At 42.6% G+C, this 23,776-nt stretch overlaps 1 protein-coding gene across 3 annotated transcripts in view; it reads left to right on the top strand.

Moving 5' to 3' along the window:
* SHROOM2 (shroom family member 2) overlaps nt 1-23,776 on the top strand; it is a 140,240-nt gene that overhangs the window by 46,735 nt on the left and 69,729 nt on the right. For all 3 annotated transcript variants that reach the window (XM_069946041.1, XM_069946040.1, XM_069946042.1), the window contains exon 2: nt 11,630-11,775. In XM_069946041.1, coding sequence (XP_069802142.1) covers nt 11,630-11,775 — 146 coding nt within the window. The remainder of the gene's footprint in view (nt 1-11,629; nt 11,776-23,776) is intronic.

The raw sequence follows: 23,776 nt of genomic DNA, 5'->3' as shown, positions 1-23,776 counted from the left end.
TCAAAAGAATTGAGTTGCTTAACCACATCCAAACTGAGGACGGGGTGGTCCTGTTTCTGGAAGAAAGCAGCTGTGTTTTTATATTGAAGGTGTTTTCAGGGAGCAGTGGCTTTGCCAGAGGAAGATCAAAGTTTTGGAATGACCAAGCCAGAGCCCGGACCTAAATCCAATTAGAAATCTGTAAGTGGGCGCTGTACATAGGAGATGCCCTTTAATTTAAGGAAAAGTGGGCCAAGAATGCACAGCCTAGATGTGCCATGCTGATAGTCTTGCTCAAAAAGACTGAATGATGTCATAAATTCAAAGGGTACGTCAACATAGTAATGGTTTAGGTGTGCAGATTTATGCAATTACATTATTTTTTAGTTTACTTTTCAGATTTTTTTTTTTTTTTTATATGACGAAAAAACACATTTTGACCGGGTGTGTAGACTTTTTTTTTATTTTTAATACGAACACAAGACCACATTTCTCAGATAATCCACTTCTTTGGCTTTGGTCTTTTGATGGCCTTACAACCTGGGCTGTACTAATAGTTTGTATTATTCTGCAGTCTATCTTTAAATTAACCCCACAATATACTACTGTGTGTATACTCTTTTCTCCATCTACCTATGCAGTTACTTACACTTTGAGGAGGTTTCCCTGCTGCCACACCTATGATCTGTGTGGGTGGGTCTGCGATGTCCTGACATGTCACACAGTAGGAATGGTGAGACTCCTGGAAGCAAAACATGATAAAGAAAATACCCAGTATAAAGCATACAGTTATAGGCTGACACTCTCATCATTTCCTCACTAGGACTGATTTATGGGCCTACAAAAAGTGAGTTAATACTCCTATATGCATGCTATGTGCATTGATGCCAGACGCCCACACTTCAGTCTTTGGAAGTCATCCTAGAACAGCCATCGAGAAGTTTGGGTCAGACCCTTTACATTCATTGTAGCGTAATTGCTCATTTCATTTTTGCTCCAAAAATATTGGTTGAGGAAGACTTTCCTGGAACGAGAACATGAAATATACATCTATTACGTTATTCCGACCATTAGCTAATATCCAGAGTAACCACTAGATGGGCTGCGAGTGACTGAGAAGGTCCTGCTAAGTCATCACTTTTCTCTGGAGCCATGCTGACTGCTGGAGGAGGGTACATGGGGAGAATCCATAGAGCAAGTAGGACTATCAGGGTGGTCATACAAATACTCAATTGGGTTCAAATCTGGGAAATTAGGGAGCTAGGGTAGAACTTGGAAATCTTGGCCACCCAACGTGACTTTCTCCATGAACTACTCCAGCAATAATGTTTTTCTTCTAAATCAACTGGTGTCAGAAAAAGTTATATAGTGTGTATGTTACTTCTATTTGAAAATCTTAACTCTTCCAGCACTTATCAGCTGCAGTATGTCCTGCAGGAAGTGGTGTATTCTTTCCAGTCTGACACTGTGCTCTCTGCTGCCCCCTCTGTCCATGTCAGGAACTGTTCAGAGATGTAGTAAATCCCCATAGAACACATCTTAGTCTGGACAGTTTCTGTCACAAACAGGTGGCAGCAGAGAGCACTCAGAGTTGTGTATATAAATTTAGACTTTACATTTGCCCCGGTGCAATGTGTGGTGGTCAATGGTATGGGTACTGTACTGTTGATGGGCCGCATGTTTGGCTTACAGTTTTTGGAGATATAGCCAGAAGAATAAGGCGGTTGGTTTATATGAATGAAGCCATTCTTGCCAACCGCTTTGCTTCCCCAGGGACTGCTGACCTGATGTCTACTGTCTTAGCGTGTTTGAAACACATTGGAGTTTGAGAATATGATCAATATGTCACAATCATTGATTACTTAGACCAAGCGCATCTATTGACCTTGAGCATGGTGGCGCTATGCCAGCATTAGAGACTAACAATCAGTATTGTGTGGATGCTCCAGGGTATGATGTAGATTTTCCTATGCTTCTAATGTTATTTACCATTGAAGGAGTACTCCGGTGGGGGAAATTTTTTTTTCAAATCAGCTGGTTTTAGAAAGTTATATAGATTTGTAATTTACTTCTATTTAAAAATCTTAAGCCTTCACACCATACTTATCAGCTGCTGTATGTCCTGCAGGAAGTGGTGTATTCTTTCCAGTCTGACACAGTGTTCTCTGCTGCCACCTCTGTCCATGTCAGGAACTGCCCAGAACAGTAGCAAATCCCCATAGAAAACCTCTCCTGCTCTGGACACTTCCTGACATGGACAAAGGGGGCAGCAGTGAGCACTGTGTCAGACTGGAAACAATATGCCACTTCCTGCAGGACATACAGCAGCTGATAAGTACTGGAAGACTGGAGAGTTTTAAATAGAAATGAATTACAAATCTATATAACTTTTTGCAACCAGTTGATTTGAAAGAAAATGATTTTTGCTGGAGTTCCCCTTTAGACTTCATTTATTTAGTGCTTTGGATACTTTTGTCATCCGGTGGAAACCTTTTTCCTATATCTTTAGCTTCCTTTGTTGGAGTGACAGTACTAAGAATGTAAATTAGTGCTGTATTCCTTATGTAAATTCTTGTCTGAGTGCTCTAGGTTGGTCTCTCTGTTTGCTATGATGCACACACAAGTAGACGCCATTTTCTCGCAGTATAGTCCTTTCATTCTGTTTGTTCTCACATTTTGATGTATGTCGGTGCTGAATCTTGTTTGCCTCCCTAATGTATCAGTATACAGTCCCTGCCAGCCGTCTATACTACAGGGAAGAGTGTGAGGCTGATGTTCCACAAATAACAGCAGCTGAACTGGTGTTGGTTGGTTTTAGGCTACATTACCTTGTTGCGGCGGCTCTTGTAGGCCTGATGCTGAATGGAAACTGTCAGCAAGTTGCTGTTGATGGATTTGTTACTGCTTTATGTGTACCTAAAGTGTATAATATTAGTGTCTGCTGTGTATTGACTGTAAATAGATGCATACAGTTGGGCCGTACTGGTGGTAGAAGACCCCTAAGGGTGGCCTACATGACTGGGCCTGGCTTCAGGGGCCACAGGTGGTTTTAGGAGATGAAAGGGTTAATGGTTTGGGGGGAGGCAATGGGTGCTAGTGTTATGCTGCGATAACACAAAGCGATAATTGGCCCAATCTATCGTTTAACGATTTTGAAGCAACGATTTGGTTTTTATAACGATCAGCTTTTAGACGAATAAATCGTTAGAAAAATCGTTATTGTGATTTGTTTTTAAGATCGCTTAAGCCCATCTTTTACATAGGGTGAATCTTTGAAAGACTGTTTACACGAAGCGATCTGCGAATTTTTGGCGAACGACAATTTGAGAACATGTTGAAAGATCAAAATGAACGATTTCTCGTTCGGCGCTTGATCGTTCGCTGTGTTTACACGGAACAATTATCGCTCAAATGCTGTGGTTATTGCGAAAATTTGAACGATAATCATTCCGTGTAAACGTAGCATTGGAGGTCAGGGAAAGATTGGTAAGGGAAGAGGGTCTAATGGGGGGGAGGGGATTAGGTATTTAAAGGGGTACTTCAGCGAAAATCTTTTTCTTTCAAATAAACTGTTTTCGAAAAGTTATGTAGATTTGTAATTTACTTTATTTTAAAAATCTCAGGTTTCCCAGTACTTATTAGTTGCTGTATGTCCTGCAGGAAGTGGTGTATTCTTTTCAGTCTGCCAGAGTGCTCTCTGCTGCCACCTCTGTCTGGGACATACAGCAGCTGATAAGTATGGGAAGGCGTGAGATTTTTAAATATAAGTAAATTACAAATCTATATAACTTTCTGAAACCAGTTGATTTGAAGGAAAAAGATTTTCGGTGGAGTTCCCCTTTAAGGACTGCTCAGGGGACAGTGGGTACCTTTTTGAGATTTTGCCAGGGTGGTGGAATCTCCCACCTTGTTTTCAGTGTGTTCAAGAAGGGGATTGGTTTGGGGAGTGTGTGGGGCATGGTCGCTGCAACTATGGCAGTGGAAAGTCCTCAAAGTTAGGTGGCATATTATGGTTTTTGGAGATCCTGGGAGGGAACTAATTCTGGACTCCCTAATTGGTTATGGTGGCTTTAAGGTGGCAGAGGTTTTGGGGGAACTGGCGGTGTAAAAAATTAACCCTCACTGAGTTAGAGGCTATGGGTAGTTGGTTAAAGGGGTTATCCAGCACTACAAAAACATGGCCACTTTCTTCCAGAAACAGCACCACTCTTCTCCAGTTTAGGTGTGGATTGAAATTAAGCTCCATTCACTTCAATGGAACGGAGTTGCAATACCTACACCCACAGTGGAGACAAGAGTCAGGCTGTCTCTGGAAGAAAGTGACCATGTTTTTGTAGTTCTGGATAAACCCTTTTAAGAGGTGTTTGCGAGTCAGCGGTAAGCGGCTGCGGGTAATTGGTCCTGTGCAGCGACGGGACCGTCCACCAGCAGGAATTTTAGGCTTTAAGGAGCGCCCCCTCGCTTTAATGTAATGTTTTATATTTTTATGTTGTATTAATAAGCAATTGCTGTGGCCACTTTTTCTGACAACTGTGTTGTATGTTTATAGGGAAAGGTTTGTGGGATATTTGAAGTGAGTAGTTAGGCCCCAGGATCGGCAATGCCTGCTTTAATACCCACCACCTGCCAGCCACACGTCTCGCTGTGTATAGGGATCAATTGATGCTCGTTCTGTCACTCACTCGTTCTGTCTAATCTTTATCCCTACTTTTACATTTGTGTTAGTTTCTAGAGATGAGCGAACCGGGTTTGAGTTTGAGTCGATCCGAACCCGAGCGTTCGGCATTTGATTAGCGGGGGCTGCTGAACTTGGATAAAGCTCTAAGGTTGTCTGGAAAACATGGATACAGCCAATGACTATATCCATGTTTTCCACATAGCCTTAGGGCTTTATCCAAGTTCAGCAGCCACTGCTAATCAAATGCTGAAAGTTCGGGTTCGGATCGACTCGAGCATGCTCCAGGTTCGCTCATCTCTATTAGTTTCCTGTCTCCTCCTGTAGAATGAATATGTTCAATGTATGCAAACATATTGCTTATATTTTTGCATATGTTTTCCATAGAGTTCAGTGGTACGCAGTATAGATACACGGGGCTTCACATTTACATTACGACCTTTGGATACACAAATACATATACCAGATAAAGGGGAGATTTATTAAACATGGTGTAAAGTGAAACTGGCTCAGTTGCCCCTAGCAACCAATCAGATTCTGCCTTTCATTCCTCACAGACTCTGTAAAATGAAAGGTGGAATCTGATTGGTTGCCGGGGGCAACTGAGCCAGTTTCACTTTACACCATGTTTGATAAATCTCCCCCAATATATGTAACCTAAGTAAGGGTTAAATGCCCTGTAATTAACTAGACTTCAAACAGTATTAATGCACATACAAACCGGCCATATACTGTAGATAGATAGAGAGAGATAGATAGAGAGAGATAGATAGAGAGAGAGATAGATAGGGAGATGGAGATAGATAGGGAGATGGAGATAGATAGGGAGATGGAGATAGATAGGGAGATGGAGATAGATAGGGAGATGGAGAGAGATGGGAGATGGAGAGAGATAGATGGGAGATGGAGAGAGATAGATGGGAGATGGAGAGAGATAGATGGGAGATGGAGAGAGATAGATGGGAGATGGAGAGAGATAGATGGGAGATGGAGAGAGATAGATGGGAGATGGAGAGAGATAGATGGGAGATGGAGAGAGATAGATGGGAGATGGAGAGAGATAGATGGGAGATGGAGAGAGATAGATGGGAGATGGAGAGAGATAGATGGGAGATAGGAAATGGGTATCTAGCAGCTCATCACATATCTTGGATTCTACATGTATGATCACAACCAGCTCACCCCTTTGAGGCTATGTTCACACTGTGTATGTTTCTGCACGTAGTTATGAGGTTGATGCATTCGCTTGAAAGTATACGATATACGCCCGCACAATGCGCACTACGTATGAGCTCATGGCCGGATCGTATACGGCGCCCTGAAAAATGAACAAGACCATTGTTTGAGGACGGAAATGTTGAAACTTACGGCCGTGGATTTTCACGCGGTTCCGTACGGAGTACTTATTTCAGCCAAATTGAACTTGATTTTTAGATCCAAAAGGTTCTGTGAGTTTTATTGGGCTGGGCGAAGATTTCCAAGTAAATGACCTGTTTCAGATCGCTTCGAATCAAGCTAGGGAAGCATAACTGTACTACGGGCGTATGTTCGCGGTTCGTACGCATCCGGCACATGTCGATTTTTCCCACGCCCATAGTTTTAGCCGCACATGTACGCCGGCGTACGAAATGTGGCCGGACTCATACGCAGTGTGAACATAGCCTTAATGTCTAAAAGCCTATTACCTATACCACTATTATTTTTAGGCAAAGATAATCTGGTTAAAAGGGTTCTCCAGAATTAAGAAAAAAAAACATAGTTGCTTTCTTCCAAAACAGCGCCACCCCTGCTCTTAGGTTGTGTGTGGTATCACAGCTTGGCACTATTCACTTCAGTCGAATACCACACACAAACTGAGGACAAGAGTGGTGCTGTCTGTGGAAGAAGGCAGCTATATTTTTCTAATCTTAAGCACTTTAAATTTTTTTGTGGTTCTATATGTGAAATGTACAGAAGCCTCTTACGCTGCTCTTTATCCTTATCCGCTATGAGTAATGTAGAAGAATATTCCCTTTATTATTCAGAAAGCCTTGTCACCTGCTGAGGTTCCCTATGGGTAAGGTTGGTTGGGGGCCCACTCAGACTCACTCGCCCCCCCTAGGCTGAACCCCTAGCTACGCCCCTGGTCATATGGAAAGAATATATCCCTGATATGTCTGAGACAGGAACTGTCCAGAGAAGGAGAGGTGCTGCTCTGGACAGTTCCTGCTCTGGGACAGAGGTGGCAGCAGAGAGCGCTGTGTCAGACTGGAAAGAAAACAACACTTCTTGCAGGAAATACAGCAGCTGATAAGTACTGGAAGACTAGATATTTTTTTTAAATAGAAGTAATTTACAAATCTGTATAACTTTCTGACACCAGTTTATTTGAAATATTTTTTTTTCTTCCTCTGGAGCTCCCCTTTAAGGTGGTATTGTAGCCAAAATAGTTTCTCACTGGTCCACAGGATCAGTACTAATGTTAGTTTTCTGTATAGACTTATGTAGATGCTAGTGGCAGTGCATAATGGTGCTTCTCACCTCTTAGAGGTGATGTAACATATGATGACTATCCTCTGAATAGCTGAAAAGCTTTGCTGTTGACACATAAATATTCATATCTGGCCGTGGGCATTGTATTAATATATAATGCGCATATTAAAAGATCGAAACGCTTTCAGGGTATTTCCACTCTTCCCGTGTTTTTGCCTTTGGAATATTTGCTTCCTCTTTGCCAATGAGAGAGCAGGACATGAGTGGCGATTGTGCAAGCTTCCTTGTTGATGGGAGTTGCCTGCATTTGTACAATTATGTTTACATTGTATATAAAGCCGACTGCCAAATAAATCATGGAGGAGACCACAGTCGTGAAATAGTTTGAAATACTCTGTAAACTTTTCTAGGAAAAGAAGTAATAATTAACATGTGCTGAGTGTTTAGGAGGACTCGGCGACCGCCCTATCCCCACCATTAGGCAGCAGATTGTAGCGTTAATAAGTCACCGGCCAGAGGAGAGATTTTTTGCTGATACACAAGTGGGTCATGGCTTCTGCTGACAAGCTCGCTCATGTTTCCTTTGCACATATCCTGCTCTGGAATCACGGGTTCAGAATGGAATTTGCCTCAGCTGCTCATACATAATACAGCTCGTTCTCGTATACGCAATGGTTGTATTTACATCAATTGCCAGAGGCCGTTTTTGCAAAGATTCCGATTGCGCAATAACGTTTATGGATCAACAAATTATTTTATGGATGATGGTGTTAGGGTTATCTAACGCCGTCTAGCCTTTCATTAGTTTTATAATGCTTTCTGGTAAATGAATAATAGTGAATCTAATAACAATACATGAATGATGAGTAACACTGAATCATCTAATAGTAGAAACTCTTTGGTTGGCTATCTACAGCGGATCTACAGCAAAATCTACCTGTGTAAGGGCCCTATTACACAAAGCTATAATCAGCCCAATTTTGCCGATTAGTGCTCTGTGTAATAAAGACAACGATCATCGATTGATTGTTCCTTTACGCCCTCACCTAAAATCATTGGCCGCTGACTGCACATCGCTACGTGGAATAACAATGCGTGACTGTCCTTGTTCCCGGTCTTCTCTTGCGCTCTGTATGCGTCCTGGCACCATGCACTGCAGCTTCTACAGCTCAGACAGGCCGCCCTGAAGCTGCAATGCGCTGTGCTGAGTTGCATACAGAGTACAGGAGAACACCGTAAGTACCCCATGCGTAGTATACTTTCGTTACAAATCCAGCTCAATGGAATATCACAGAGGTCTGCCCTGTTCCTTCCATCAAGCTCTCAATCCTGAATAGTGTTTTCTGGCCTCCATCAGGTATATGGGATTCTGTAGATTCATTTTACGTATGCATTTGTGTTGAATGGAACTGACTGGACCTGACTGGACAACGGTGTGACGGTAAAACTCTAATTCTGTTACTTATAAGTCAAAGGGGGAAAACCCACAACTGAAATTTACATGCTGCTTATTCATTCAGTATCACTTTAACAAATGTACTATTATGCAGAAAATGTTGACCTTGAAAACTTGGTATCTGCATACAGTTGCCTGAAGAAGAAGATTGTCATTTAAGAAAAAGACCACTGGGTCCATCTAGTCTGCCCTTTTAGTATTTCTCTTATTATCTTAGGATAGATAGAGGTTTATCCCAGGCAGGTTTATATTTTGTTCGGATAGCTGCTTTTAATCTAAGATCTGTCCTGGGGTCCGTTCGGCAGGTGATGCAGTTATTGTCCTAAAAAACAACTTTTAAACTTGCAGCCCTGTGTCAAATTGGCATGGCCTAGAGAGTGTCAATGCCCTAGGCCTGCACCGCCTCTCCGTCCCTACTCCCCGCTCTCTTCACCAATGGGCCAGGCAGGATTATTCCTATTCATCACTTGTCTGAACACTGCACATGTACCTTAATGATCAAGCACATGTGCACCACTTAGACAAGTGATGAATAGGAAAGAAAACCTGCCCAGGGGCATTCCTAATGATGAAGAGGGCAGGGAGAAGGGACAGATGGACGGTGCAAGCCTAGGGCATAGACATTGTAGGACACCCCAATTTGACACAGGGCTGCAAGTTTAAAAGTTGTTTTTTAGAACAACTGCTTCAACAAGCGGTTTGGAGGGGGCAGATTGTGCGTACAGAGTCACTTTAAAGGTTTCAATCATGTCCCCTTTCCCCTCTTTCCTCCAGACTATACAGATTCAAATCCTTAAGTCTTTCCTGATATGTTTTATGCCTCACACCCTCCACCATTTTTGTATCCGTTCTATTTTAGAATATCCTTGTTTAGGTGAGGTCTCTAGAAGTGGACACAGTATTCCAGATGTGGTCTCACTAGAACGCTATACAGCGGGATCACAATCTCCCTCTTCCTACTGGTTATACCTCTAGCTATACAGCAAAGCATTCAATTTACTTTCAACACCGCCTGGTTGCACTGGTGACTCATTTTAAGGCTGTCAGAAATCACTACCCCTAAATCCTTCTCTTCTGAAGTCTTTGCCCACATAGAACTGCCAATATGAAACTCTGAGGATTCCTCCTCCCCTTGTGCACTATTTTACATTGGGAAACATTGAACTGCAGTTCTGATGCTCTTCATATGGACATTGTTTATATTCTATTAGAACAGCTCTGTAATGTCAGGGACCTTCATCAGGGATGTGGTGGTTTGTGCACACAGTTGTAGAGTATGGGCCTCTATACATATGCATATACCCTAACATGTATAAATTGTTGGTTTATAAGTTTTAGAATAGTATGGAAGTGACGCTTACCAGATTTGGGTATAGAAACTTATTCATAATTCAGTACATGACCACACATGATTATATTGCTATAAGGTTTTTTCCCCACTAAGAATTACATTAGAATATAAGGAAAGATTATATGTGAGTGTTAGTATTGGAATGTCTGCCGGAAATATATTGGGCTGAGACTGAAGCAAGTCGTGTCATTGTGACATTGCATGTATTATGCTCCTATACCGTAATAGGGAAACATGACATTTATTGTTCATACGTCTACTTGCTATAGCAATTACCAGGAACCTGTATATATCTGTATACCTGTATGTATATATCCATTTTGGCTGCATTTAGAGAACAATAAAAACTTAATTCTGTAGAAATTGTAAAAGTTTGTTACAATTTAACTTTGTTCTTTTATGATCATTAAATAGCTTTATTTAGACGGCCTTGTCATATACGTGGAAACTAAACCAAATATAGATTTTGCTGAAAGTCTTGGCAACATCCTGCTGCCATTGGCAAACACATGGGGGTGTATTTTTGGCTGCATGTGTGCATCTGTATCTCGTAGCGGACAGCTAGCGTAAGGCTTTACAGAAACACCACAGATTTGATGATTTTGAGATGCAAATTGTAGCAATATTAGACACTCTGGACAGTTCCTGACATGGACAGAGGAGGCAACAGAGAACACTGTGTCAGGAAAGAAAACACCACTTCCTGTAGGACACACAGCAGCTGATAAGTACTGGAAGACTTAAGATGTTTTAATAGAAGTGAATTACAAATCTCTGGCACTTTATGGCACCAGTTGATCTAAAAGAAAAAAAAATATTGGTGAACAACCCCTTTAACACTGTCAGCAGTTTGGAACGTGACTTGCAGCTGACAGATTCCCTTCAAAGGGAAATTAGCAGGTTAGATGACGGGATGCTGAGGAGGAAATTGTGTCTTACCTTCCTCCTCTGTGCCGGTCCAGCACTTTTAGTCTGGTAATCTCCACGCCGGAGCACCCCTTAAGAGCGCTGCTCCGTCATTAGGCCTGCCCCATTTAATGGTAATGGAAGGGGTGGGCAGGATGACGCGGCAGGGCCCCTAGGGGTTCTCCAAAGCTGAGTTTACCCCAACTAACAGTGAGGGACCAGCGCCGAGGAGGAAGGTGACACACGTATGGCACTATAGGGGGCTATGAGCAGGTTAAATTGGTCTAACATGCTGATTAGTTCCCCTTTAACAAAAAGTTACCTACTTTACTGATCACCTTGAATACAGGTAAATAATGCGCGACTCTCGGGAGTTTACACGAACCCAAGCATGCAGCATTTGATTACCGGGAGCTGAAGAAGTACATTTGGGACTTAAATGTATAAATGGCTTGTGAATATTTGGGAAAGCTTGTTATCTAGTCTTCAGCCTTTAGGGTACGGTTGAATATTTCCTTTTGTTGAATATTGGTCAGGTCACTGTTTGAATTTTATATGTACACATATTGGCAGCAAGATGCTTGCTTTTATTGCAGAGTGGTCTTGGGATGGATTGGGGTTTGGTAATGACGTCATGCAATGTCATAAGATTTCCTAAACCTCCATTCACTCCCATGGTGTCACATAGATGGTGGGAAGCCCATGTTCTCTGTATTGTTTGGCTTGGAATAGCTTATATGACTGGTCAGTTTATTGTAGATGTTACAAGTTATTTTATTATTTGTTGCAGGTTGAAGATGGGAGCAAAGCTGGCGAGACATTAATGGCTGGAGATGAAATAGTGAATATCAATGATATACCGCTCTCTGGATACCGCCAGGAAGCCATCTGCCTGGTCAAGGGGTCCCACAAATCATTAAAAATGGTTGTGAGAAGGTAAGAAACAGATATTTATTGTCCGAAATGTGGAAAAAACCTCTCTGCTTCGGGCTATATCCTCTAACATTGTTAGCGGTAGGAAACTTATCAGAACTAGGCCAACACAACACTCATGGGTGAGCATTGTCCATGACATCTGTGCTCACTACTGTAAGGACAAAGCTTCAAGCATTGTAGTACAAGTAGAGATGAGCAAACTTATCAAAACTTGTGCCGAACCAAACTTTAAGGAACCGCATTAAAACCGCTAAATGACGGCAGGTTTTTAGCTGTTTTAATGGGTTTCTAAAGGCCGCTCCTTATACTTACATGTCTGCTCTTCCTCAGGTTCCTTCATTTCCGGTCCCGTCCGGGTGTCGCTCAGCCAATCACTGGCTGACTAGGACAGGGCAGCACCACAGCTTATGATTGGCTGAGCGGGCTGTCACTCTGGTCTCTAGAGTGACAGCCCACTCAGCCAATCACAGGCCGTAGTGCTGTCCCATCCCAGTCAGCCCATGAGGGGCCTGGTAAGGTTATAGGGTGAACTTAAGACTGTGAAGTTGATCCTACAATTACACTCTTATAAACTAGGCCGAGATGGCCTTTGAAAGCTTCTGTTGTATTGGATAAAGTGTAAGGAGGAGTGTGACAATTTTTCATTTATTGTGTTTTGACCACATTATACAATGCATAATAATTGACTGCTGTATTGTGAGTGTTTGTATAGGTTCTGTCCACGCTGGTTTCTTGGCTTTGCAATTATAGTTGTCCTTTACCTGTTTACAGATACCAGTGAACCCCAACAGACCCCATTCCCTATAATAGGCTCCACTCTGGTCCAGTAGATTTATACTAATTGCAGCCTGCTATATTCAGTAATACTAGAGAGGATGACGGGCGTCTGAACAGAGGGGCTGTCCGTAACTGAGTGACAGCTTGTGTTTAGATTTAGAGACTTTTTTCCATGAAGCGCTTTAGATAATGTTTGTCTGCACTTCCTGGAATGTCAGCGTCATTATTATCTTACTGTACCATTGTATCCGGATATATCTATATATGTGAATATATATATATATATATATATATATATATATATATATAACCACATATATAGATATATATATATAAAACCACATATATAGATATATCCGGATACAATATGTATACAATATACAATCCGAATATCTATCTATTGACACACAGTGATACCTTGGTTTAAGAGTGACTTGGATTAAGAGTTTGCAAGAAGAGCTCAGTTTTTCAAATTTTTTAACTTGGTTTAAGAGCATTGCTTTGGTTTAAGAGCTCCCTGTACTGAGTGGGAGGTGGAGTGGGGGAGTGGCATGGCCTGCATAGTGGGTCTACAGCCCTGTACTCTGACCCAGGAAGTCTCCCTCACCTTCCAAATCATAGCAGATCCACTTCAGGCTGGGGCTTACATCAGAGGACAGGACTGTGGAGGTAATCTCTTCATAGCTGTAACCCCTCTCTCACAGTCAGAGAGTGCTGCAATTATGTGCCCACATCTGTCCTGCTCATTCCCTCATACTCCCTGCAGTCTCTGTCAGCCATTGTGTTTCCCATCCTCTCCATTCCTGCTATTATGTTCCTGCTATTCCTGCTATACACACTGCTGCTATAATGTGCCTGCACTTACCGTCTGCTATACACACTGCTGCTCCAGTGTGCCTGCACTGACACTAAGCCATTCACACTATTGTATAAAGAAGTTTCTGTCACTGTCCTCCTGCACAGCTCTGTGATTCTCACTTTGATTGGCCCATGCTGAACACACGCCACTTCCCCATTGCTGTCATGTGACCATACAGACCTCTGACAGCAGCCCTGCTTCTCTATTCTAGCCTGTTGTAATACACTCGTGCATTATGGGGATCTACAGTTCCATCCTGTATCCACAAACTGCTGCTGTTTTTTCAGGTTTATGCAGTTACTATGCATTATACTCCACATGGTGATTGCTATACTGTACAATAACTTATAATATCATATATTCAACTGTTTCTAAAAGGTTTGTTTCATTTATCTTACATGTCTTTACATATTAAGCTGGCAAGTCCATCAATGGAGTATACTGCAAAGCACTGACCCCCCCCCACCCCCCCCACCCCCCACCCCCATCCTATTGCATACATCTTGAATTTTTGCAAGTTTTTTTTTTTCATGAGAATAATACATTATTATTGGTGAGCAGCACACAGGAGTCTATGAACATGTCCAGTTGTCAACTGAAAATATATTATTGTACAGTATGTAATCTAACGTGATGCTCGGACTTGCACGTTTCCTGTGACAAATAATAGAATTCTTTTTTGGGAACCCTGAGTACCACTTCCCTCTGATAAGATAGCAGCACAAAGCACAGAAAATGGGATTTTTTTTATACTTTACAATTGCAAATACAGGATCTTGTATTGTATTCTATAATAGCTATGCATTTTTTGCTTCTAGTGTTATAGCGGTTGTTGTTATAATTATAATTATTATTATTATATTTTTTATGAAAATTATTATTTTATTTTTTTATCCTTTTTTTTTTTAATTTATCATTATTACTATAATCATCAAAAGGCCACCACAGGATCCTACTGTGGGCCCATAGTGTGGGCAAGAAAATAGAGTCCTGTCACCATATTATGCCTAGCAGTCTCTGTGTGTGGGTCAGACCCCCACTGGTCATCTAGTTATCACCCATTATCTAGGTAGGGGATAACCTTGAACAGGGGGGCTAATCCTTTTTAATGGCTATTCAAGTGGAAAAAAAATACTACTTCAAATCAACTGGCTTCAGAAATTTATACTGAACTATACTTACTTTTACTACTGATGTACTTTTACTTAATATTTAAAAATTTCAAGTCTTCCAGTACTTATCAGCTGCTGGATGTCCTGCAAGAAGGGATGTATTCTTTCTACTCTGACACAGTGCTCTCTGCTGCCATCTCTGTCAATGACAGGAACTGCCCAGAGCAGTGGCAAATCCCCGTTAAAAAAAACCCTCCATGGAATAGGGCCTTAAGGAGAGAACTTCTCAGCTGCAGGCATCTCTTCCCATTTGTGTTAGTATTCACTGGGGGTCTAAACAGCTGACTGATTAAACCTTTTGACACCAAATAGCACCCATAATGACAGACAGCCTCACCCCTTAGGGTAGCTTCACACGGGCGGGCTCGCAGCGAGATTCTCGCTGCGAGCCCGGCAGGTCCTGGCAGTTCCCATAAACTACATACTTGCTGCGGACCGCAGCGAGTATGTAATTGTTCCGCGCTTAACTCCTTCTACTCCCGGCCGGCTCCCCCGCTGTAAGCAGCATACATTACCTGTCCTTGCTGCTCGGGTCCGGCGTCCTGCTCTCCCGTCCGGCCAATTAGTGTGTTGCCCAGCCGCAGCCACTGATTGGCCGGGCGGGAGAGCAGGACGCCGGACCCGTGCAGCAAGGACAGGTAATGTATGCTGCTTACAGCGGGGGAGCCGGCGGGAGTAGAAGGGGTTAAGCGCGGTACAATTACATACTCGCTGCGGTCCGCAGCAAGTATGTAGTTTATGGAAACTGACAGGACCTGCCGGGCTCGCAGCGAGAATCTCGCTGCGAGCCCGCCCGTGTGAAGCTACCCTTATACTGTATATAAAAATATACAGTACATGGGGGGGAACAGGACCCTGCTCTGTATAGCCCTGTGCAACACTGCTTTTTCAACACAAGCTTGAAAAAGACCTTATTGCTAGGTCGAAACGTTGCGGTTTTGGGCAAATAAACCACTTACTTTTTTCACTATATTTTCGAGTGCCACAGCTTTTCTATTCTGAATATACCCAGCACCTGTGATCGCAAGGGTGCATGCTGGAAGGCACCGAACCTATTTATCTTAAGGAGTGCTGCACTAAAGACTTTGTTTGTGTGTGTATATAATATATATACATAAATACATACATACATACACACACATACATACATACACACACACACATACATACATACATACATACATACATACATACACACACATACTTTTGAGTGTCTCTGGAGTTCCCCTTTAAGGTGAAAGCCTAAAGTCAGCCATCCAGACAGTGCTGTGTACAGAATGTGCAGCTGATATCATTCTCTCATATATATGTAAATGTTCCTGTGGTTTCTCAGAACTCAAGATTTCCCAGATAAAATCGTGATTATGAGAGAAACTACTTGTCTAGGCTTCATTCGGTCGTACAATTGAAGGATACTATAGTCAGCCTCTTCCCACGGTTCACACCTGTGAACCGTCACTTACAATCAGGAAAAGTTATTGCCGTATATATAGGCCTGCATTCAGGACAGAGGCCAAAGGAGTAGTCTCTACCAGGTTAGTGCGCTCTACCTTTTTGGACTGTATAGGAGACTGCCCTTTCTTATGAATAGAGAAAATGATCCAGGACTCTGTTTAAAACTTCTCATTCTTTTATTTTATAGGGTTAAAATGACAACACACCCAGAGTGCAAATCTTTGACAAAGTGCGAGTATGTGCTCGAAACGTGACTAGGTCCCAGGCTTGGGTTTATACTTACCACCATGTTCGATAAATCTCCCCCTTGGTGTTTTGCCATCTTATCCGGAGTGCTGGATCATTTTCTTTATTTCCTGAAAGTGATTTCTTAGTAGGCTAAATGCAGATTATATATATATATATATATATATATATATATATATATATATACCCACATACATACAGTGGTACCAGGGTTCTCGAACTTAATTGGTTCCGGAAGGCAGTTTGAGAACCAAGGTACCACTGTATGTGTGTAATTTTTTTTTTTTTAATATATAAAAAAATATATATATATATGTGTATATATATATATATATATATATATATATATATATATATATTTTCAAGTTTTCCTCGATTGGTGGACTTCCATTTGAGATGTACATTGGCTTTTCTTCCAAAAGAACACTCGAATACAGTCTGCATGGAGTCATAGATAGATTTTATATTTTTTTTTTCTCTTCATCGGCGATGGCATCGTTCCATCATTGTCTTCCTGTCTTTTCCCCTTTCTGTTTTCTCTTTGATGATTTTTGTATTGCTAAATGATTTTGCTCCGGACTTGGTTATACTTCCCGAGCTTCCCTCTTCATACACAAGTGACAGAACCTGTTGCTATCTCCACATTCCATCACCTGTTCGCTACTAGAGCCAAAAGCCCAAATGAATTCTTCAGCGGGAGCGCTAGGTTGTTCTGGTCAGTGGCCTCTTTGTGTGCACTTTAAAGGCCCCTGCTGTGGATGTGTTACCCCAATAAATACCCGGCATTCCTGCACCAACTGGATCCTGATAACCCTGGGACGGCAGAGCTGGCAGGTCTACACCTCCCTAATGTCTTTACTGGCTGTGATCTGGGGATTAGACTCACAATCTCTAGGCGTTCCCCTCCCAGAACATATGCACACATCTAAAGAGAGAGCAAAATGGATCATGTCAGCTGCCTGATAACTGGCTCTCTGTGCATAGCTTGAGCCTGCAGCCTTTTATACTACATGTTGTTGTTGTTGTTATTCCAGAGCTCTTCTGTGTCTCCTATATTTATGCCATATAAACTGCCGAGATTATGCAGCTCTTTTCAGCCAATGCTTTATTTTCTGCACCTGGGAAAGCTGTATCCCAACCGCTAAGATTAATGTTAGAGCTATAGAGAGCTCACCATCTGGCTATTGATTTTGTAGTGACACATTCTTTGCCTTCTTATTGCCTCACAGTTGGCCATTCTAACAAACTAGACAGTGTGACCCGTTACAATATCATTACCTTGGGTGATGAGCGACTTCTACAAAACTTGTCTTTTACACGGAGCGATTACTATTCAAATCTGTGCGATAGCGATTATCTGCTCGTTTCAATACAGCTACAGCTAATGAACAAGCAATGAGCAAGAAATTGTTAGAGTAGTGCGGTGTAATTTTTTTTTTTTCCACTAAACACACATTACAAAGTTATACAACATTGTAATGTGTGTTATTTATGTGAATAGTCCACTTCCCCGTGTTTCAACCGCTCCCCCTGTATTACCCCCTTATAGATGGCTCCCCCTGTATTACCCCCTTATAGATGGCACCCCCCCGTATTACCCCCTTATAGATGGCTCCCCCCTGTATCCCCCCCCCGTATAGATGGCTCCCCCTGTATCCCCCCCTATAGATGGCTCCCCCTGTATCCCCCCCTATAGATGGCTCCCCCGTATTCCCCCCTTATAGATCACTCCCCCCTATAGATGGCTCCCTCCTGTATCCTCCCCTCGTATAGATGGCTCCCCCCTGTATCCCCCCCTATAGATGGCTCCCCCCGTGTCACCCCTATAGATGGCTCCCCCCTATTCCTACCTTATAGATGGCTCCCCCTGTATTCCCCCCTTATAGATCATTCCTCCCTGCACAGCAGATAAAAAAAAAAACAAAAAACGCCCAACTCACCTACCAGCGCTCCCCTCTTCTGCCCCTGGCTGATGCGTCGCTCCCTGGGGGATTCTCAGGGAGCGCACACATCCGGAAGCTCAGTGTGCGCCTGGGCCGGGACTTCCGGTACAGGAAGTCCCAGCGACGCGCACGGAGGTTCCTGATGCGTGCGCTCCCTGAGAATCCCCCAGGGAGCGACGCATCAGCAGGGGCCGTATTTCCTCTTGCGACCGCAAGCAAGAAAGTGCTTGTGGTCGCAAGAGAAGGGGAAGGGGGGGCACGCAGGGCCGTCTTACCCATTGGGCATGGTAGGCAGCTGCCCGGGGACCCTTGCGTACTAGGGGGCCCCTGCTCGCTATGACAGCAGGCAGGGGCCCCCTAGGACGCAAGGGCCCCCGGGCAGCCGCCTACCATGCCCAATGGGTAAGACGGCCCTGACCCCGCCCCCTCCCAGTGCAAACATTAAAAAAAAGGTGCAGGTGGCGGAAACTGATGGAAAATAGCACAAAACCCTTAATAAATCTTGCACAGATTTTGCACAAATCTCCTTATTAGCAAAAACTAAAAATAAAACAATAGTGCAAACACAATGATAAATCTGCCCCAATGTATTTAGACTTTTAAGATTTCCATCAGCAGCTTCTCACTTATATCAGCAAACAAAGCCGAATCCCCAATAAAATGGTGAAAAATGAAGTATTTCTTGTGTCTTATCACTCAGTGCTGCTGATTTCATGGGGGTATAAAATGGCTTGAGGGGGTATGAATTGGCCTAGGCCAAAATATACCCCTGGGTATAAAATAGCCTAGGCCAAAATATATCCGGGTATAATCTAGCCTAGGCCATTTAAACCCCGAGTATAGTCTGGGCTGAGGGCATACTTTGCCCTGTTACATCGGCATGAGAGAGCGCTGGAGCAGTCAGGCCGGTCTCCTGAAGAGTGAAGTAATCGTCCCAAGATGGCGGCCGGGACTTAAGGGGACGACAGTGATTCTATGAGTATGCAGCATTACACTTCCAGGTCAAGCGTTGGGGGGTGGAAACATGGAGAAGGGGACCATTCACATAAACAACACACATTACAATGTTTAATTAACAAAGAAAAAAAATCCCCAACACAATAAAAAATCCCAATGCACAATTCAATATATACAAACAAAAGGGAAAATATGAATATTCTTTATTTATTGTTTTAAAATATATAAAAAAACACACTCACACAGGCGCCAGCACTGGGGTCTGTGTGATGTCACATGAAAAGAGTTTGTTACAAGAAGGATACTTATGACCACACAAATGCAAAAAATGGCATCCTTGGACACCCCCAAATGAATATATCTAATAAATATGTTGTATAACTTTGTAATGTGTGTTATTTAGTGAAAAAAAAAAAAAAAAAAAAAAAAAGTTTTACACCGCACTACCCCTTTAATCGTGCTCTTTCAAGTCCATAAATTGTCGCTGGTATTTTTTTAGATCGTTTCATCTAAACAGTCTGTTTGTAAAAACAATCAGCTGAACGATGATCAAACGATCTAAGAATCTAGATTTTGCAACGATTTATCTGCTCATCTAAATGGCAATCGGTGGTAAAATGTAATCGTTGCTTCAAAGTTGTTAAAGGGGTTATCCAGCTTAAAATTTTTTTTTAAATCAGCTGGTGTCAGAATGTTATATAGATTTGAAATTTAAGTCTATTTAAAAATCTCAAGTCTTCCTATACTTATCTGCTGCTGTATGTTGTGCAGGAAAAGTTTTTTTTGCTTTTCAGTCTGACACAGTGCTCTCTGCTGCTACCGCTGTCCAAGACAGGAACAGTCCAGAACAGGAAAGATGGGAATTTAAAGGGAACCTGTCACCCCCCGTGCTGGGGTGACAGGCTCCTGAACCCCCGTTAGTGCCCCCTATACTCACCTAATCCCGCCGGGTCCCGCTCCTGGAGGTGGTCGGGTGATGAAGATCTCAGCCTCTGCAGCCCGGCGCGCGCGCTAAGAGATGAATCCACCACCCCTAGAGAATGATGGAGCGCTGGACTCTCCTGTCATTCTCTATGGGTGTTGGACTCATCTCTCAGCGCGCGCGCCAGGCTGCAGCGGCTGAGATCTTCATCACCCGACCACCTTCAGAAGCGGGACCCGGCGGGATTAGGTAAGTATAGGGGGCTCTAACGGGGGGTCGGGAGCCTGTCACCCCGGCACGTTGGGTGACAGGTTCCCTTTAACACTGCTCTGGACAGTTCCATTCTCAGACAGAGGTGGCAGCATAGAGCACCATGTCAGACTGAAAAGAAAACAGTACTTCCTGTAGGACATACAGCAGCTGATAAGTATGGGAAGACTTGAGATTTTTTGAGACTTTCTGAAACCCATTTTTGCCGAATAACCCCTTTCAATTATAGTTTTAGCAATTTATCACTTTGTCTAAATGTACCATTAGGGGCTTTAGAAAAGTAGCACCACGTGCCATCCTGTAATGCGAATACAAAACAACCTGAGTACATTACATAAGTATAGTGCTAACTGTGTGTGAAAAAGTAAAGATCACTTGAGAGAGTTACCTTGGCAGAAGTCCCTTTCATTCCTATTTAACACGTTGGTGACTATTCACAGGACGTTGTGATTTTCCTACGGTGCTGTGTACAACACTTTAGTTGGCCTGTATAGTTTAGGGTTTTTGTTCAGTATTTATCCTAATAACTTTCTTTATAGTACACATCTTGTACTCCCCCTAGTGGCAGAATATAGATAGGCAGGAGGATTATTGCATTCATTGGAATGCTGTATATCTTTTTTTTACATTTTTAGAATATTTTTTTTTATTTTAGAGTCCAGCATGTTTCAGGTGTACAGTATATGTATTTCTTATGCTGGTTTTGGGTATACAGTATGTATGGTTTCACATCTTATTCTAGTTTCACAGATATACATTACCATCTTGTCAGAAAGAGATACGGACATATATTGTGGGTATTCATTAAAGTTAATGGCTCAAACTTGTGACTATGTTTTGACTGTTAGCTACATAGTCACTAGGTGATCATGTTTGGACCCTCAAACTGAATAGATCTTCTGATGGTACAATCGCTTTAAGGCAAGGGCTACACGGACATCACCAACTATATATATATATATATATATATATATATATATATATATATATATATATATATATATCTTGCTGCTTCGGCAAATTGTGGCATGTAATTAGGCCTTTACAGATGTCAGAATGGAAGCATGTTGTACAGCACAGCATGGTCATTAAAAAATGTAAATAAAAAACTATAGGCAACAAAGCCATTTATTTATACAGTATACCTTAGATCCATAATCACAGTGTGACCCCCATTGCTGTGTGATGGGAGGGGGTTCCTAGCACTATCCATAGGGGGGCTCAGAGTGGTCTCCTCTCAGGTACAGTCACTCTGCTTTGTTAGGCTAATTATATCCACTAAGCTTAGACAATGGTTGGATTAGCAGTGAGGAGGGGGCTCCTGTGAGGTCACAAGCCAGCAGGGGGTGTGCTTTGTCATCCTTTGCTTTTAGCAGCTTCATTAGGGTAAACAATGACGGGTCACTTTTTGGGAATCACAGTTGTTACAGGGCCACAAATGGAGCGACATTGCTGTGCACTAAAGGAGTTTCAGTGCTCCTAAAATGCTTTGTTCACATGGGAAATTCACAGGTCCTTGTCCTCGGCCTCCCCATCTGCAGTAAGTAGTGGAATGTTCCATTGTCAAGGTAGGACCTAAGCCGCTCGCAGAGGAGAATCCGAGTTTCATAACAAGTTCCATGTACTGAGCAGCAGCAGCATGTGTGGGCACAGCATGGCTCTCCTGTCCCCGGGCACCCGGGCCGCCGCTAGATAAGGTAAAGTTATTACAGAATGCCAGACATAGATGAGATGAGATAGATAGGAAGGAAGGAGAGAGATAACGTCTGGAGATGTGTTTACATACTTATTTATATAAGTTGTTAAAAGTTTTATTGCACAGTCTTATTGTTTTGTGTCATTTTTGGGGGTTGGGTATGACCTTTTACATCTTCAATACTATAACGGGTAATTCTATTTTGGACAACCCCCATCTTTAACTGCAGCCCCGTTTTATCATGAGGAACTTGAGTATTACTTGTCACTCTATACACACAGCATTGAAGCTGTCTGTCAGATGTTTGTCATGTGTTTTTTTTTTTTTGCGGCGGCCCTCTATGTAGCTGTATGCGGACAAGCATAATTGCCCAAAAGGAGTCCACAGATAGATTTATGGTATAGGCCTAGAGCTTTTCCTGGTGTATACATTAAGTGGCTTGTTGACATGGTAAAGGAAAGAGATGGAAAGAATTGTGGCTTTAAATTCTTCATGTTGGAAAATTTGCACCACACTTCAAAAAAAAAACAAAAAAAAAACCCTGCATGTATAGAAATTGAGGTCAATGGGAGATGGTTTTTCTTGTGGAAAACTGTTAAGATTCCACAACTGAATCAGCATGTGTTTTAGGCCATAGAGCTCCCACTCGGCTAGGTTTACCTGCAGCAACATGACTAGGTGTTTTAGGGTGAAATGCTAAATTCTGTGAAGGTGTTTGCTCTACATTACTGATACGTTCTGCCATTGCCAACACTGGTGCTAGACCTGACTCTGGTTTTAACGTGTTCACCGTAGAGAAGCTACAATTAAAATGAGACTAGGTAAAGGGTCTCTATCACTTATATCCTAGAGATGTGTCTCTGGTTTTGACTAGTTGTCATAAGTTTTGAAGAGTTGGGGTCTTGGTGTTCAAACTGATCATTAGATAGGGCTGGGAGAAGCGCACAGCTGAGCGCTTCTCTCTCTGTTTGACTGCAGGAGATGGTCTCCATAGACTTACAGTGGAGCCTGTCTCCTGGGTATATTGTATGACTGACGACTTGTTCAGTTTGTCTTACTGAAATAAGCCTGCATGCTTGGCCAGTCTGATATATATATGTTTCCTGGAATGACAGACCTTTCAGTGTGTTGATGTTGTTGCAGTTTTTGATGGCAGCAGATACTACCCAGCAATCTGTACTGTCCTGAGAAGTCTATATAATGCTGCATAACACCTATGTTAGTCAGTGATGGGGAGGCATGGGAAACTTGCAGTGGAGTGTTACTTGTTCACCGTGTTGGGTTCACTAGCTTGGTTTTCACATGGAACTACATGATTTATAGTGGGAAGCGGAACATCTTTAAAACAAATAAAGGCTTGGAATAGGTAGTGGAGGAACTGACCTCAGTTTTTCGTGTTCCGTAGTTGAATGTTCTTTGTGACAATAGGAGGAGAGTCTCCTGTGGTGTGACCAGGTGTTATGGCCCATCTGGCAGCAGACACTCGCATTGCTCTGAGAGATCAGACCCCATTGACTTTGCTTCTCTATCTCAAACACCTTTGTGTACCGTAAAAGCTCAGCTGCACGTTCCTGGAGGTTGGCACAGGCTGGCAGCACTTGTGTAGTCTCTAGACCTGAGGCAAATAAAAGCTTCCAACTCATGGGTTCTGTGGAGATCTGTGCCTTTTTCCATGTGGTACGGAATTGCAGGTTTTATTAGCCC

The sequence above is a fragment of the Dendropsophus ebraccatus genome, chromosome 11, assembly GCF_027789765.1.
Source record: "Dendropsophus ebraccatus isolate aDenEbr1 chromosome 11, aDenEbr1.pat, whole genome shotgun sequence".
Classification (NCBI taxonomy): Eukaryota; Metazoa; Chordata; class Amphibia; order Anura; family Hylidae; genus Dendropsophus; species Dendropsophus ebraccatus.
This window is presented reverse-complemented; position numbering and strand designations above follow the sequence as displayed.